At 45.4% G+C, this 18,502-nt stretch overlaps 1 protein-coding gene across 1 annotated transcript in view; it reads right to left on the bottom strand.

The window, feature by feature from the left end:
* Positions 1-11,765: 11,765 nt before the first annotated feature.
* MYO7A (myosin VIIA) overlaps positions 11,766-18,502 on the bottom strand; it is a 78,747-nt gene continuing 72,010 nt past the window's right edge. The window contains exons 43-48 of the mRNA XM_032427073.1: positions 18,303-18,409; positions 15,777-15,962; positions 15,211-15,327; positions 14,062-14,145; positions 13,010-13,129; positions 11,766-12,410 (exon numbers count right to left, since the gene is read on the bottom strand). Of these exons, the coding sequence (XP_032282964.1) occupies positions 12,321-12,410; positions 13,010-13,129; positions 14,062-14,145; positions 15,211-15,327; positions 15,777-15,962; positions 18,303-18,409 (704 nt within the window). The 3' untranslated portion in view covers positions 11,766-12,320. The remainder of the gene's footprint in view (positions 12,411-13,009; positions 13,130-14,061; positions 14,146-15,210; positions 15,328-15,776; positions 15,963-18,302; positions 18,410-18,502) is intronic.

Below are 18,502 nucleotides of genomic sequence, written 5' to 3'. Positions count from 1 at the left end.
AGTATCTATTGCCTTGATTACTATAGCTTCATAGTAAGTCTTGAGATCAGGTAGTGTTAATTCTTCTTCGTCCCTTGGGTTATTTAGAAGTTTGTTAGTTTCCAAATGTTTGGGGATTTTCCAGTTATTTTTATGTTGTTGATTTCTAACTTAATTCTATATGGCCAGAGAATATACTTTATATGACTTAAATCCTTTAAAATTTATTGGGACTATTTTCGTGGCCCAGAATATGGTCTATCTTGGTAAATGTCCATGTGCACTTGAAAAGAATGTGTGCTTTGTTATTACTGAGTGGCATGTTCTATAAATGTCAATTAGAAAAAAAAATGTCAATTAGGTCAAGTTGGTTAATAGTATTTTTTGTTTTATTTTGTTTGCTTTCAACAGATATCCATATTTTTAAGTAGAGTTGACACACAATGTTACATTAGTTTTAGGTGTACAGCATAGTGATTCAACTTCTCTATACGTTATGCCATGCTCACCACAAGTGTAGCTACCATCTCTCACCATACAAGGCTATTACAAGAAAATTGACTATTCCCTATGCTGTACCTTTTATCCCTGTGACTTATCCACTCCATAACTGGAAACTGTACCTCCCACTCCCCTTCACCCATTTTGCCCATCCCTTCCTAGGTTACCTCACCCCTTTGGCAATCATCAGTTTGTTCTGTATACTTATGGGTCTTTTTCTGCTTATTTTCTTCATTTGTTTTTTAGAGCCCACATATAAGTGAAATCATATGGTATTTGTCTTTCTCTGTCTGACCTATTTCACTTAGCATATAATACCCTCTAAGTCTATCCATATTGTTGCAGATGTCAAGAGCTCATTCTTTTGTATGGCTAAGTAACGTTCCATTGTGTGTGTGTGTGTGTGTGTGTGTGTGTGTGTGTGTGTGTATTCTTTATCCATTCATCTATCAGTGGACACTTATGTTGGTTCTATATCATGGCTATTGTAAATAATGCTGCAGTAAACATAGGGGTGCATATATCTTTACAAATTAGTGTTTTCTTTGGGTAAATACCCAGTGTGGAATTACTGGATTGTATAATATTTCTATTTTTAATTTTTTGAGGAACCTCTGTACTGTTTTCCAGTGGCTGAACCAATTTACAAATCTACCAACAGTGCATGAGGGTTCCTTTTTCTCCACATCCTTGCCAAGACTTGTTATTCTCTTTATGATTCTAGCCATTCTGACAGGTAAAAAGTGATATCTCATTGTGGTTTTCAGAATACAGGTCTTTCACCTCCTTGGTTAAGTTTATCCGTAGGGTTTTTTTTATGGAATTTTTTCCTTTCTTTTAGATTTTATTTAAACTCAAGTTAGTTAACATATAGTGTAGTATCAATTTCAGGTGTAGAATATAATGATTGATCACTTACATATAACACCCAGTGCTCATGATAGCAAGTGCCCTCCTTAATGCCCATCACCCATTTAGCCCATCCTCCACCCACCTCCCTTCATCAACCCTCATTTTGTTCTCTGTAGTTAAGAGTCTCGTATGGTTTGCCTCCTCTATTTTTATCTTATTTTTCCTTCCCTTCCCCTATGGTCATGTTTTGTTTTTAAATTTCACATATAAATGAAATCATATGGCATTTGTCTTTCTCTGACTTATTTTGCTTAGATAATACACTCTAGCTCCATTCACGTCATTGCAAATGGCACGATTTCATTCTTTTTGATGGCTGAGTAATATCCCATTGCATATATAGCACATATTCTTTATCCATTTATCAGTCAATGGACATCTGGGCTGTCTTCATAGTTAGGCTATTGTGGACATTGCTGCTCTACACATTCAGGTGCATATGCCCCTTCAAATCACTATTTTTGTATTCTTTTTTTTTTTAAGATTTTATTTATTTATTTGACAGAGAGAGACACAGCAAGAGAAGGAACACAAGCAGGGGAGGTGGGAGAGGGAGAAGCAGGCTTCCCGCCGAGCAGGGAGCCCGATGTGGGGCTCAATCCCTGGGCCCTGGGATCATGACCTGAGCCGAAGGAAGACACTTAACGACTGAGCCACCCAGGCGCCCCACTATTTTTGTATTCTTTGGATAAATACCTAGTAGCAGTTGCTGGGTCATAGGGTAGTTCTATTTTTAACTTTTTGTGGAATCTCCATACTCTTCTTCAGAGTGGCTGTACCAGTTCGCATTCCCACCACATCCTCGCCAACATCTGTTGTTTCCTGAGTTGTTAATTTTAACCATTCTAACCGGGGTGAAGTGTTATCTCATTGTGGTTTTGATTTGTATTTCTCTGATGATGAGTGATGTTGAGCATCTTTTCATGTGTCTGTTAGCCATCTGGATGTCTTCTTTGGAGAAATGTCTGTTCCAATCTTCTGCCCGTTTCTTAACTGGATTTTTCTTTTTTGGAGGGGTGTAGAGTTTGATAAATTCTTTATAGATTTTGGATACTAACCCTTTATCAGATATGTCATTTGCAAATATCTTCTTCCATTGTGCAGTTGCCTTTTAATTTTTTTGATTGTTTCCTTTGCTATGCAGAAGCCTTTTATCTTGATGAAGTCCCAATAGTTCATTTTTGCTTTTGTTTCCCTTGCCTCTGGAGATATATCTAGTAAGAAGTTGCTATGGCCGAGGTCAAAGAGGTTGCTGCCTGTGTTCCTCTCTAGGATTTTGATGGATTCCTGTCTCACATTTAGGTCTTTCATCCGTTTTGAGTTTATTTTTGTTTATGGTATAAGAAAGTGGTCCAGTTTTATTCTTCTGCATATTGCTGTCCAGTTTTCCCAACACCATTTGTTGAAGAGACTGTCTTTTTTCCATTGGATATTCTTTCTTCCTTTGTGGAAGATGAGTTAGCCATATAGTTGAGGGTCCATTTCTGGGTTCTCTATTCTGTTCCCATTGACCTATATATCTATTTTTGTGCCAGTACTATACTGTCTTGATGATTACAGCTTTGTAATAGAGCTTGAAGTCCAGAATTATGATGCCTCCAGCTTTGGTTTTCTTTTTCAGGATTGCTTTGGCTATTGGGGTCTTTTCTGGTTCCACACAAATTTTAGAATTGTTTGTTCCAGCTCTGTGAAAAATGCTGGTGTTATTTTGATAGGGATTGCATTGAATGTGTAGATTGCTTTGGGTAATATAGATATTTTAACAATATTCTGCTAATCCATAAGCATGGAATGTTTTTCCATTTCTTTATGTCTTCCTCAATTTCCTTCATAAGTGTTCTATAGTTTTCAGAGTACAGATGTTTTACCTCTTTGGGTAGGTTTTTCCTAGGTATCTTATGGGTTTTGGTGCAATTGTAAATGGGATCGATTCCTTGATTTTTCTTTCTGCTGCTTCATTATTGGTATATAGAAATGCAACAGATTTCTGTGCATTGATTTTATATTCTGTGACTGCTGAATTCTTGTATCAGTTGTAGCAATTTTTTGATGGAGTCGTTCAGGTTTTCTACACAGAGTATCATGTCATCTGCAAATAGTGAAAGTTTGACTTCTTCCTTGCTGATTTGGATGCCTTTTATTTCTTTTTGTTTTCTGATTGCTGAGGCTAGAACTTCCAGTACTATGCTGAATAACAGTGGTGAGAGTGGACATCTCTGTCTTGTTCCTGACCTTAGGGGAAAAGCTCTCAGTTTTTCCCCATTGAGGATGATATTAGCTGTGGGTCTTTTGTATATGGCCTTAATGATATTGAGGTATGTTCCTTCTATCCCTACTTTTTGAGGGTTTTTATCAAGAATGGATGCTGTATTTTGTCAAATGCTTTTTCTGCATCTATTGAAAGGATAATATGGTTCTTATCCTTTTTTTTAATAATGTGGTGTATCACATTGATTTGTGGATGCTGAGCCAACCCTGCAGCCTGGGAATAAATCCCACTTGGTCATGGTGAATGATCCTTTTAATATACTGTTGGATCTGATTTGCTAGTATCTTGGTGAGAATTTTTGTATCCATGTTCATCAAGGATATTGGTCTGCAATTCTCCTTTTTACTGGGATCTTTGCCTGGTTTGGGGATCAAGGTAATCCTGGCCTCATGGAATGAGTTTGGAAGTTTTCCTTCCATTTCTATTTTGTTGGAACAGTTTCAGAAGAATAGATGTTAATCCTTTAAATGTTTGGTAGAATTCCCCTAGGAAGCCATTCAGCCCTGGACTCTTGTTTGTTGGGAGATTTTTTATTCTGATTCTATTTCTTTGCTGGTTATGGGTCTGTTCAGATTTTCTATTTCTTCCTGTTTCAGTTTTGGTAGTTTATATGTTTCTAGGAATTTACCCATTTCTTCCAGATTGCTTAATTTGTTGGTATATAATTGCTCATAATATTCTCTTATAATTGTATTTCTGTAGTGTTGATTGTGATCTCTCCTCTTTCATTTGTGATTTTATTTGGGTCCTTTCTCTTTCTCTTTTTGATAAGTCTGGCTAGGGGGGTTATCAGTTTTGTTTATTCTTTCAAAGAACCAGCTACTGGTTTTGTTGATCTGTTCTACTGTTTTTTGTTTTTTGGGTTTTTTTTTATTTCTATGTCATTGATTTTTGTCCTAATTTTATTATTTCCCTTCTCCTGCTGGATTTGGGTTTTATTTGTTGTTTTTTTTCCAGCTCTTTTATTTTTTTTTTAAAGATTTTATTTATTTATTTGACAGAGAGAGACACAGCAAGAGAACACAAGCAGGGGGAGTGAGAGAGGGAGAAGCAGGCTTCCTGTTGAGCAGGGAGCCCGATGCAGGGCTCAATCCCAGGACCCTGGGACCATGACCTGACCTGAAGGCAGACACTTAACGACTAAGACACCCAGGTGCCCCATCCAGCTCTTTTAGTATAAGGTTAGGTTGTATATTTGAGACTTTTCTTGCTTCTTGAGGAAGGCCTGTGTTGCTATATACTTCCCTCTTAGGACTGCCTTTGCTTCATCCCAAAGATTTTGGACTGTTGTGTTTATGTTTTCATTTGTCTCCATGTATTTTTTTTAAATTTCCTCTTTGATTTCTCTACTAACCCATTCGTTGTTTAGTAGCATGTTGTTTAGCCTCCATGTGTTTGTGTTTTTCCGTTTTTTTTTTTTTTTTTCCTTATAATTGATTTCTAATTCCATGCTGTTATGGTCAGAAAAGATGCATGACATGATTTCAGTCTTCTTAAATTTATTAAGACTAATTTTGTGGCTTAACACACAATCTGTCCTGGAGAATGTTCCGTGTGCACTTGAAAAGAATGTGTATTCTGGTTTTGGATGGAATGTTCTGTATATCTCTCTTAAGTCCATCTGATCTAATATGTTGTTCAAAGTCACAGTTACCTTGTTGGTTTTCTGTCTGGAAGATCTAGCCATTGATGTGTTAAAGTTCCCTACTATTATTATTTCCCTACTGTTAATTTCTTCCTTTATAAATGTTAATATTTGCTCTATGTATATAGGTGCTCCAGTGTTGGATGCATTGATATTTACAATTGTTGTATATCCTCTTCCTGGATTGATCCCTTTATCATTATGCAATGCCCTTCTTTGTGTCTCATTACAGTCTTGTTTTATTTTATTTTATTTTTTCTAAAGATTTTATTTATTTATTTGACAGAGAGATAGAGCTAGAGAGCACAAGTGGAGAAAATGGCAGAGGAAGAGGGAGAAGCAGGCTCCCCACTTGAGCAGGGAGCCCGATGCGGGGCTCGATCCCAGGACCCCGGGATCATGACCTGAGCCAAAGGCAGACACTTAACCATCTGAGCCACCCAGGCGCCCCTACAGTCTTGTTTTAAAGTCTGTTCTGTCTAACATAAGGATTGCTACTCTGGCTTTTTTCCCCCTTGTATTTGCAATGGAATATGTTTTCCCAGTGCTTCACTTTGTCTGTATGTGTCTTTAGGTCTGAAGTGAGTCTCTTGTAGGCAGCATATAGATGGGTCTTGTTTTTTTATCCATTCCATCACCCTGTGTCATTTGATTAAAGCATTTAGACCATGTACGTTTAATCTTTGATAGGTATGTAATTATTGCTATTTTGTTAATTGCTTTATGGTTGTTTTTGTAGTTCTTCTCTGTTCCTTTCTTCTTCTCCTGTACTCTTTCTTGTGATTGATGGCTTTAGTGTATCTATTATAGGGTTTTGCTTTGTGCTTACCATGAAGTTCATATGTAACATTCTAAGTACATAGCAGTCTATTATGTTGATAGTCACTTAAATTTGAAAACTTTCAAAAGGAACTTGCTTTTTAAAAAGCCCCACCCTCCATGTTTTATGATTATGTTGTCATTTTTTTTTTTTGGAGTCCCGTTAACTAATATTTTAGATATAATTGATTTTACTACAAGTGATTGCTCTACTGCCTTTACTGTATGTTTGCTTTCACTCATGAATTTTTTTCCTTTCATGTTTCTTACAATTATGGGCTTTTCTACCTAAAGAAGTCCCTTTAACTTTTCTTGTAAGGCCAGTGTAGTGGTGATAACTCCTTCACCTTTTGTTTTGGAAACGCTTTACCTCTCCTTCAATTCTGAATGATAATCTTGCCGGGTAGAATATTGTTGGTTGTATGTTTTTTCCTTTCAGCACTTTAAATATATCATGCCACTTTCTTCTGGCCTGCAAAGTTTCTGCTGAAAAATCAGTTGATTTTTGAAACTCCTTATGGAGTTTCCCTTGTACATTATTAGTTGCTTCTCTCTCTGCTTAAAAAAAAAAAAAAAAAGATTAAACTTTGACATTTTAATTACTATATGTCATGTTTTGGACCTCATTGAGTTCATCTTGTTTTTAACTTTATGTGCTTCCTAAACCTGGATGTCTGTTTCCTTCCTGGGGTTATGAAAGTTTTCAATTGTTTCTTCAACTGCCTTTCTCTCTCTCTTCTCCTTCTGGAACCCCTATAATGCAAATGTTTGTTCGTTTGATGTTGCTCAAGAGACCTCTTATCCAATAATCCTCATTTGTTGTTTCTTCAATTGCCTTTCTCTCTCTCTTCTCCTTCTGGAAAAGAAAGAGTTGTTTCTTCAACTGCCTTTCTCGCTCTCTTCTCCTTCTGGAACCCCTATAATGCAAATGTTTGTTCATTTGATGTTGCTCAAGAGACCTCTTATCCAATTCTCATTTTTTAAAATTCTTTTTTCCCAGGGTGCCTGGCTGGCTTAGTTGGTAGAGTGTGTGACTCTTGGTCTCAGGGTTGAGTTCAAGCCACACATTGGGTACAGAGATTACTTTAAAAAATAATAAAATCTTGGGGCGCCTGGGTGGCTCAGTCGTTAAGCGTCTGCCTTCGGCTCAGGTCATGATCCCAGGGTCCTGGGATCGAGCCCCGTGTCAGGTTCTCTGCTCTGCGGGAAGCCTGCTTCTCCCTCTCCCACTCCCCCTGCTTCTGTTCCCTCTCTCGCTGTGTCTCTGTCAAATAAATAAATAAAATCTTTAAAAAAAAAAAATAATAAAATAATAAAATCTTAAAATTCTTTTTTCTTTTTGCTATTCAGCTCAGGTGCTCTCCATTACCCTGTCTTCCAGATCTCTGCTCTGTTCTTCTGCATCCTCAAGTCTGTTGATTCCTTCTAGTGTATTTTTCATTTAGGTTATTGTGTTCTTAAACTGTGGCCCTTTTTTATGTTTTCTCTTTGTTGAAGTTCTAAGTTCATCTACTATTCTCTCCAGTCTGTTGAACATCTTTATAACCATCACTCTGAACTCTTTATCAGGTAGATTGGTTATCTACATTTCATTTAGTTCTTTTTCTGAGTTGTCTTGTTCTTTCATTTGCAGCATATTCCTCTGTCTCCTCATTTTGCTCGATTTTCTGTTTTTCTATAAATTAGGCAGAACAGCTACTTCTCCTAAACTTAGAGGAATGGTCTTATTTATGGCCATCCTTTATGTATACTGTTGTGCCTGGTGACCTTAGTGGATTATGGGTTGGGGATTCTTCGGCCAGAGCTGAAGTGGGTGTGGGCAGTGGTGGTCTCGGGATTCTCCATGCAGTGAGTGCCCTGGCAGTACTACTGAAGCTGAAGTGGGTGCAAGCCAGGGTGTTCCAGGGTACTCAATTCAGGGGGCACCCTGGCAGGGCAGCTAGAGTTCAGGTGTGTGTCTGTGCCAGGAGTACCTTAGCAAGTTGTCTCGAGCCAAAGTGGTTTGGACCCAGGGTGTTCCAGGGTGCTTTACACCTATGCCACCATGGCAAGATGGCTGGAACTGTAACTGTAGTGAGCCCTGACCAGGGTTGTACCAGTATGTGCTACACTGGGGCTGCCTTAGAGGGATGACTTTTAGAGGGATGGCTTAGGTTGGTGTGGGTTAGGGCTCCAGGGCCCGCTGAGACAGTAGGCCAGCTAGAATGCCCAGACCCTGCTTCCATCTACACTATCAAGGCACTTGCCAGCTCCCCCACTGTTTGGCAGGGTTCTATGACTGGTTCCTTTATATTCTAGTTGCCCTTTTAAACCAAGGCTTTTTTTTTTTTTTTTTTTTTCTGTGTGTCAGGGCAGACGAATCTGTTCACAACCACTCAGTACTATCTACCCCCCGCCATGGCAGTTCACAGAGTTGGTGTGGGGGTTCCCTTCCTTACTGTGTCTCTCTCTTGCCATTCTCTGTGTGGTTTCTTTTATGGTGAAGAAGCTGTCAGTCAGCCCTCAGGTCATCTTCAGGAGAAATTGTTCTATAAATATGTGTTTGTGGAGGAGGTGAGTTCAGCGTCTTCCAACATCACCATCTTGGACCAGAACCAGTAGTGTTTTTCAGGTGTTCTATATCTTACTGATTTTCTGCCTAGTTGTTCTATTAGTCATTGAGAATAGAGTATTGAAATCTTCAAGTATAATTGTAGATTTATTTCTCTTTGCAGTCTTGTCTTTGCTTCATGTGTTTTGAAACACTGTTAATAGGTGTGTAAACATTTAGAGTTATGTCTTCTTGATGAAATGACCTCTTTATCATAAGGAAATGAACTTCCTTATCCCTGGTAATATTCTTGCTCCGAAGTATACTTTGTGTGATATTAATAGCACCTCCATCTTTTTAGTAGTGTTAACAAGATTTTTATTTTTCCATTCTTTTAAAAATTTCAATCTATTTGTGTCTTTGTATCTAAAGTGAATTTCTTATAGTTGGGTCTGGGTTTACCTTTTTGGATTTTCACATCCTTCTTGATTTGGTCCCCATAACTCCTCTATATTGTTAACTCAAATAATTTTGCTATGTTTCTTTGTATTTTATCCATTTAAAAAATTTGCTCTGAGTAGGAGAGTAGGTCTGAATTCTCTAGCTGTCTATTACCGGTTTTTCAATTAGTCAAAAGATATTTATCAAGCACCTAGTATGTGACATTTTTCTGGGTACTAGGGATATAGTGGCAAACAAATCAAAGGTCCCTGGCCTCAAGAAGCTCACATTCTAGTGGGGAAACATATTCTTTTTTCTCTATAAACTGATTTGAAAGCAATTATTTTAAAATATATAATCTTTAAGCAAAGGCTACTTTTGGAGAGCTTCCTTTGGAGCTTCCATACCCTCACATAATGGACTTTTTTTGCCCCAGGCAGAATTGGAGGGCCACTTATAAGTTTGCCCAAAATCTTGGGGGAGGATTTTAGAATGAGCCTGAGGGAGTGGAGGTGGTTCTGACATTTAAGAGATGACTGTAAGTTCACCACACAGCACACACAGATTGGGGAAGTGACACTAAAGGGTGTGTTTATGTCTTTTCTATCCCCTACAGATATTCAGGAACCAGGCCCTGACATAGAAAATGAATCACGGAAAACCCCTGGACTGTGGCCACCTTCCAGCCATCCTAAATTCCCAAAACTTTCAGATATCCGAACTCCCTCTGTGTCATGGAAGCCCCCAAGCACGAGGCCCTCAGACCAGCACTACCCCCCCAAGGAGGATGTGAAACCATCAATGACCCCACAAGGGGAAGATCAAACCACCGATGTCCCCCAAGGGGAAGGTCAAACCACCAGTGTCCCCCAGGGGGAAAGTCAAACCACCAGTGTCCCCCAGGGGGAAAGTCAAACTACCAGTGTCCCCCAAGAAGAACATCAAACCACTGATGCTCTCCCCCAGGGAAGTCCTCAGACAGACCCCCTCCTCTGAATCACATTGACCCCCTGCCACTGAAATCCTGGGATTCACAGTGCCCACCAAAGAGGCCTCCATCCTGAAAATCCCAGGAGACCCCCATCGTTAAATCCTCCTGCCAGGAATCCTTTCATACAGTGCATTCCTTCTCTGGCATGTCCTCCTTCTCCTACAGGATGTCTTTGGAGACAACTTAGTCATACCTTGCCTTCTCCTCCCTCTTCCTCTCTGTGCCTAAGGGTGGCGATGGTGGGGAGTAGTCAAGAAAGGAGTGCAGAAGGGCCATTGAGGCTCTCAGGAGGACCATTCTGGTCTTGCACTTTCCATAAAGAATGTGTCTCAAGGGGGTGGGCAAGGGAGTTGTGGTCTTGGAGTTGGAGCTAGTTGTTTTCTGTTCTCATCCTAATCCTTCATAGTACTCCCTGCTAAGGGAATGGCTTTGTGCACATCAGCATGGGAATAAAGGCGACCTCTCAGGAACCCAGAAGGTAAATGATGTATTATTTGTACCCTGTGATCACTCAGGCTGACAGAGACTAGGGGATGAGTGCAAAAGTGATGCCATCCTGAGTCAGCGAATGAGAAGTGGCATAGGCAGGAGTTGGAGTTGGGGGAAAGATCTCATCCCCCACACACTCTAGTGTGCAGTGGGATCATGGGCATAATTCTGTGCCCACCCACCAGCCCTAGGCCTTGAAGGGGAACTAGAACAAGAATCTGGAGCCCCTTGTGTCTGAGAGCTAAATGTTAGAAGCAGTGAACTGAGTTCCGTGTGACTTTTACCTATTCACACTCCTCTCTGAGCCTCTGTATCTCCATTGATATGATGGTGTAGGGGCAGACCATCACAGCACCTTCCTTCTGGCTCAGATTGATCCTGGGCTTCCTGTAGAACCATGTAAACATTGGTGGGGCAAAGCTGTCTCAGACAGCACATGATCATCCCAGGAAGCAGGGCTGTCTGGTTTGAGTCCCCCATTTTCACAAGCAGCCTCTCCCACACAGGTAGCTGGGGAATAGCACTCCCTGTGGAGTGTTTGGGCATCCAGATACAGATGACCCAAGACACTTCAGGACTCAGCTCTGCTGCAGTATTAGGGGGACCTAGGGGGCTGCTCATAAACATGCCCTCCTCAAGGGGCTTCTCCACTGTCACTTTTCTAGGCGCTCCTCCTAGCCACAGCCTAGGAGGATGCCCCCACCCTACATAACACCTCCCCTGTCTGAAGCCCCCACCCCCATACCTGCCCAGATCATGGCCCAACTTGGTTGTTTCATCCTGGTCATAAAGTAACATTTTATAGGCACTCTCAGGACATAGGGACTTAACCCAAGGCAGCATCCTTCTTGGAGCTGTTGATGAACTAAGGAGATGTTTCTGACAGGATACAAGGGCCACTCTGGCTCCACTGGCCCTAGTTGGGGCCCAGAAGCTGGTTCCTCCTCTAGATCCCCAGCCCCTGCACACTTAGGTCCCTACCTCCCAGACTGATGTCCCAACATTTCCCCCAAACCTGCCCTGGTCCCAGCCAGTCCCTTTAAGCCCCTTTCAAGCACACCTTGGGCTCTGGACCCCAACCCCCAAACCCAGACCAGCTTAGCCCTGCACACATAGATTGAGGAGATACTTATACCGGCCACTCCCACGGGCCCCGTCTTTGTCCCATACACACTCCCCCACTCTCTCCCCTTCCCCCAGCAAAGACACTATAGGGCCAAAAGATTAAACACATACTTTATACCCTGAGGCGATCAGGGGAAACTAGCACAGGGGCTCAGCACTCACACTGCAATATGTAAAAGTGGTCTGTCTTCCCCATCCCAGCTGAGGATCCTGGACTTACAGGAATTAAGCCAGTCCCTTAGGTTTCAGAATATTCTTGGTTGGTTTGGTTTGGTTGGTCCCAGTATGGAGAACTAAGTGTGCTCTTGATTCCCTGTCTCAGTGGTACACAGAAAGTCAAAGGAGGTCACGTGGTAGGACTGGTCTAAGGAAGGCATCCAAGGAGCACAGGCTCTTACAACTGGGAAGGCCACGGCAAGCCAGGACTAGAACCAACTCTCAGGAGTGGATCAAGGGGAGTTCTGCATCCCAGCAAGTCTGCCTCACTGGAAGAAGGACAGGAAGCCAAGTTGGTGTAATCAGTGGCCGGCTGGCCCAGCCTCCCTGCCCAGATGGCAAAGTCCTCCCCAACCTGCAGAGGTAGCTGATGGGCCTGAGCCAGCACCACCTCCCTCACTGCTCACTTGCCACTCCTGGAGCCCCGCTGTTTGCTCATGGCCGTGAGCATCTGGCTAATATAGGAAGTCAGGAGGTCATCCATCTTGTAGCCCTGGAAACAGCAGCAAGAAGATAAACAGAGCAAAAAGTCTGACAGAGCCAGCCCACTCAGACTCAGAACCCTCCCAGGAAACTGCAGAGGGAAGAGCCCTGGACAAAGGAGAATCCTGTCCTGCTCTGGACTCAGTCTCCCCAGCTGTACACTTGAAGGGTTGGACTCATCCAGCCAGATGTCTAAGGTTCTAAGTTGTTATGACCCCACGTGAAGGCCCTAGCTTGTAGGTCCCTTATATACTGGTGACTCTAAAGGCTCTACCAGTTGAGCCATGCCTTTGAAGGCCAACTCAGTCGAAGAGGCCTCATTGCTAATGGGTCTACTGTTGAACTCAGGGGCTAAAGACTCAGTCCCCAGATACTAAAGTCACTCAAACAATAATTATTAAATGAGGGGTCTGTTCCCCAGCCCCAAATTAAGCTGCTTTTCCAGACCTAAGCTGAGCCTCAAGTTGACCTGACTTTGGCCCAGTCTGATCCTTGATCCCAATTTCAGGCCAAGCCATGCACTCTTGTGTTGTTCTGGAGACTGAGAGAATAGCTGGAGCTGCAGGCAAAGCAGGGAAGCCCACCAAGCCTAAACAGAAGAGCTCTCACCAGTGATGTCTCACAGAGCAATTTGCTCCCACGCACCAGGTTCCCAATGGTGATGTGGAAGTAGGTGTTGCCACTACTCCAGTTGGAGATCTTGGTGAAGGGATGAGTGGTCAAGATGTCCTGGGGAAGCAGAGAAAGTTTGAAGCTGCACAGTCTGGACCCTCTGGCCTCACCTCCCTCAGTTCTAGCCCACAGACACCACCTCCTGGAAAGGCCTTGGGCCCTCAGACAAGAGGAGGAGCAAAAAGATAGAAGCCAGCTCTGCCATGGAGCTGCTGGGGGAGGCAGGTACGTCCCCACCTCCATGCCTCATTTGGGGCCAGATGGTGGGACACCCAAGGAAGTCTGGGAGGCTGTGGGGTATGTGGGGCTGGAACTGGAAATTTGAGAGGCCTGAAGAAACTGCAACTGTGATCCTGAATGAGATGGTCCTGAGGAGGAAGACAAGAAGATGACAAGGATGGGGAGCAGGATATGTGTGGGTGGAGAAGAATCCCAAAGTAGTGTGTGAGAAGAATGACCAAGAGAGAGAAGAGGAAAACCAGGAACGTGGGGCACATGAGCACAAGGGGAAGGTGGTGTCCATTGGCACCCTTTGCCAATGGTCCAGTTGTACCCCTCCTCGGTATGTAGTAGGACTGTGCTTCCTGGTTCCCTTGGTGAGGACTTCTCTGGCCCATGAATGCGAGCAGCAGTTACACCCCCCCACCCCCAACATGCAGTCTGCCATCCTGACCAATATGGACAGAGAGCACCGTTGAAGGAAGAAATGGTTGGTAGGGTCCAGTGATGCTGATAGGCCAAGTACTAACAAGTTCATTGGATTTAGTAGCAGGGTGTTGGCTAGTAACTCTAGGAGAGCAATTTTGATGAAGCAGGGAAGAAAGCAGACAAAACACAGATAACCTCTCAGAATATGTGGCCAAGAGGGCAGATGAAGTGAGGATAGTGGCCAGCAGGGGCTCTTCGGGGGTTGGGTCTGGGCACTGTTGTTAGAGGTGCAGACAGAGAATTCCACCTCCCCACCCCTGCTTTCCCCTGTCACTGCTCACCTTGGTTCTGGGATCGATGAGGCTGACCCCATACTTATTGATGGCAATTAAGAGGATCTCAGGGAAGTTTGGCTCCGTAGTTTGCTAGCAAAGAGAGCCAGAAACCATCAGATCTAGCTGGGGGAGCCCAGAGCAGGAAAAGCTGGGTGCTAGGATTAAGTTGCCTTCTCTTGCTGCCTGCTCCATGCCAGGGGTGCAGCAGAGCTGGGAGCCCTGCCACAACCTCATGGCTTCCACCTCTGCTGGGCCCTCAGTGCCACCCAGATCCCTTCCTGGGTCCCCAAATGACCCCATCTCCCACCCTCCTTGGTGGCAGTTTCTTCCCTTCTCTCCTGCTTCTCTAGGAGTCTGGGCTATCTCCTCTCTCAGCCCAAATGTCTTTCATATTTAAAAACCTCTCTGAACTCTACCCCTGCCTCCAGCTTACCTCTGTGCCTCCCTCTCTTCCTTGCACAGCCAGACTTCTCAGAAGGCCCGTATCCAAGGCACGTAGCCAGGCCATCCCCTCCTCGCCGCCCTGACCGATCCCCACAGTTCTCCTGCCAGCCTGTCCACCATTCTCCTGCCTCTGCTCCCGCCCCTCCGGCCCACCCCCACCCTGCAGTCAGAGCGCACTTCTGGCCCCCTCAGCCCTGTTCAGAACCCTCCAGGGTCTGTCACCACCTGCAGGAGGAAACCCAACCCCCTTGCCTGTTTGCCAAGCTGCCTCACCACAATCTGCTCACTTCATACCCTACGCCCAACCATACTCAACCACTTGCACTTCCTGTGCTCCTGCTAGGCCCTCTGCCAGGAACTCCCCCCAGGTCTTCCTGGAAAGCACAGGTGTTGCCTCCTCAGCCTTCATAGTCTGGGTAGGCCTCTGAGGCTCCACCACCTTGATGGGGGCTCCCCCTTGTCACACACAGCACAGTTCACTCTTCATTACATATTATTTGCCTCCCCTCCCAGGCTGAGCTTATGGTGGTTCCTTGTGTCCCAGGCCTGAGACATCCAGGTGGTACAAAGCTGAGGGTGCTCCCCTCCTTTCCCTTGCCAGCGCAGGTGGCAGAGGCCAGGGCTGTTTCCCACGGTCCTGGGGAGGAGTTTCTGTGCCTTCTTGCCCCCGTTCCTTGACCCCTTCCTCCTGAGAAGCCACCCATAACGTACCTTCACCTCAAAGAAAGCTGAACCAAAGGTGGGCCACTTGAAGATGAGCTTTAGGAAGGCTAGCTTGGCTTCCTCCTTGGACTTCCCTGCATGCTTGTTGAAGTAGGCGACGATAGACTGCCGGGGGAATGTGGGTCAGAGGCCTCTCCCCTGTCACTCCTATCCCACCTGCACTGTCAGCTGTCATGGGCCCTGGGGGGCCAGGCATATGGTGGGGGTCCTGGAGGCCATGAAGGGCTCCCCGCTTATCCCAGTTAATGGAATCCTGATCTCCCTCCCCTCCCCACCCTCCCCTAAGCAAGCAGGCGAAAGAGTATCAAGTAAAATCAGGTCACCATGGTAACCAGGACAGGGCAGGTTACTACCAAGCAGCCAGGTGAGGCCTTTGCCTGGAAGACTGGATACTAAAGCAAGTGGAAGGGAAAATGGGAGGGGGACTTTATCATACACAGGGGCCACAAGAGAGACTTCTCTGGGCTGCTGGCCAGCACCTTCCCCCTGACCCTTGGGGTGCCCGGAGACCCATTCATCAGTGTCCCTAGTCCTGCTGCCTCCTCCATACTCACCCGCTTCCAGTCATCAGGTGAGATCTGCCGGATGAGGTCCTGGGGCACCAGCTCCCGTAGCAGCTTGGGGATACTGGGGAAGTAGGACTTGTCCTCCTCGAACTTGACCCTGTAGATCAGCGCCCCCAGCTGCAGCACCTCCTCCCGCGTGCACTTGTGGTAGCCCCGGAGATACTTGGGCAACTCCTACCAGAGGCAGAGCAGGTCGTAGGCACGGAGGGAACTGAAGGAAGCAGGCTCCTTCCCTACCAGGCTGAGGAGGGTCTACTGCCTTAGCCCACATTTGGGCCTACCTGTCAGCCTCGGCTGACACGGTGTCCCCAGGGGAGGTGGGAGGGAAGTAGCAATCATGCCCGCACAGATGCAGCATGTTACAGTTGGAAAGCAGAGCCATGTATGAATATTCTTTCCTCCTCCCCTCATCAGAATCTGGTGAGGTGAGCAGCCCCATTTCAAAGACGGAGAAACTCAGAGTGACCGGCTGGTGAACCTGAGACTGTTCCACAGCCCTAATCTTCCGAGCCTGTCCTTCCTTGAGAAAAGCCTCTCAGGCTGACCTCCTCTTCCCATTGTGTTCCCTGGACACCAGCTGGCTTCAGCAGCAGCACCAGCCCCTTCCCCACTTTGAACTTCCAGACCCAGAAACAGAGAAACTGAGGACGAGGAGTGGACCAAAAGCAAAAATGAAGCCTCTAAAGGGCCAATGCCATCCACAGCCTAACAACTGTCTTACCCACTCTTTGAAGCATAGGGAAACTGAGGCTGGCCTGAGGACACACTGCAGATTAGAAACCTGAATCAATTATTATCCATCCACCTTTTCATCTACTCACCCACCTATCTACCCATCCATACCCATCCATACCCATCCATCCATCCGCCCACCCAGATGGTTCTACCTACCCACATCCATTTCCAATCTGTCCATCTATCCACCCACCAATAGCCACCCATAAGTTCATTCACCATCCATCCTTCCATCCATTCATTCTCTGAGTCACTGCCTATTCACCCATCCACCAAGCCAACACATATTCGTTGAGCATCTACTATGAGCCAGGCCCTTTAAGCAACAACATATACCCTCCCTACTCGCATAGAATTTGTAGTCAAGGCAAGAACAGACAACCATCCCCCAAAGTCAATGTATAATTATGATCTTTGAAGGAACTGTTCCCAGTGCTATAGCAGCATATAATTAGTTGACCTGATCTAGTCTTGGGAACAGGGAACACTTCCCTTATGATGATTGAAATAACATCTAAAAGCTCAGTAGGGGAAGGAAAGAACCTAGGGAAGAGCTTCCCAAAGAGAGAATATTACAAAGGCTTCCTAGCATACCTGAGAATTTGAAAAAATATAGCTGGAGTGAAGTGAACAATGGGATGCTGGGTATAAGACAAGGCAGCAGAAATAGCTAGTGGCACTCCCATGCAGGGCCACAGTCAGGATTTGGGGTTCTACCTTGAAAGCCATGGGAATCCATGGTCCCAAAAGCATGATGACCCCCTGTAGAGAATGGGTTCAAAGCGGGGGTGGTATGGACAGGGGAGCTCAGGGGAAAGTTTACCAGCTTCATCCAAATGAGAGAAGATGATGGACTGACCCGAGTGGGTACAGGTGGTAATGGAGAGATGGGGATGGATTTTAGAGAGATTTGGGAGATGAAGTCATCAGGTGAATAATTTGGGACAGGGGAAAGGAGGGAGAGGGAGGTGTTAAGGCTGACATGGGTTTCTGCATTGGGGGAACTGACAGCTGACATTCACGTTGCCATTCACTACATGGGCACCATGGGGAGAGGCAGAGCTCATGTATAAATGAGCCCTGCCAACTCCCAGGCCAGGGTTCTCTTTACCATGGCAGCCACCAGCTCTGCCTCCCCCAGCCTTCCCAGCATCCCGGGCCGTCTGCCCCACAGGAAAAGGTACGTGGGCTAGCCCAGAAAAGATCGCGGAGTCTGCCATTGTGAAGACATGGAATCAAACCCCGGTTCTACCTGCCCTGTCGTCTTAATTACATCAATCTCTCTGCGTCTCAGTTTCTCCCTCTGTAAAATGGGAACAACATGCCTACTTGTTGGGGTTTGCTGGGAGGGCAAAATGAGTGAAAAGTGCCAGACACAGACTAGAGGTTCAACATGAGGGCCTCACCCCCCACCCCCTGCCCTGGCTTCCCGCAGGCACATGCTTGTGCTGGAAAGCATTTACAGATTCACACAGGCCTCGGATACACCCGGATACGCCCAGGTAGAGCAGCAGAACCTGGAATTCAGAGGACAGCTCCTCACCAAGGGAAGGGTGTGAACAGGTGGGGATTAAGAGCCCAGAAGAAAGTACAAGGCCCTGAGGAAGGAGAAGAGTGTGAGGCTGAGCCAGTCCCCAGGATCCCAGCAGGAATCTCTCGGAGGCCTTGCCATTATAGGCCTCTGCCCCTGCAAGGACAGCAGGTTCCTGCTTTCCCAAAGTATCGCAGGGCCAGCAGCACGTGGAGGCAGCCACGGCAGAGAGGTGCTACGCAGCTCACCTGGTAATAGTGGAAGATGGAATCGGCCATCGGGTCCTTCCCGGGCACCGTGGTGGTCCACAGCTTCTTCATGAAGAATACCTGGTAGGTGAGCGAGGGCACGATTCCTGCGGCAGAGGGCAGTCGGTCACCCAGAAGGGCCCAGCACAGAGGGTCGCCCAGCACCAGGCCCCGGAGGAGGCCCGAGCTCGGGTCCCACC

This window comes from Phoca vitulina, unplaced genomic scaffold (genome assembly GCF_004348235.1).
Source record: "Phoca vitulina isolate PV1807 unplaced genomic scaffold, GSC_HSeal_1.0 scaffold36, whole genome shotgun sequence".
NCBI classification, from domain to species: Eukaryota; Metazoa; Chordata; class Mammalia; order Carnivora; family Phocidae; genus Phoca; species Phoca vitulina.
The sequence above is the reverse complement of the archived record's forward strand: the minus strand, read 5'-3'. Positions and strand labels throughout refer to the sequence as shown.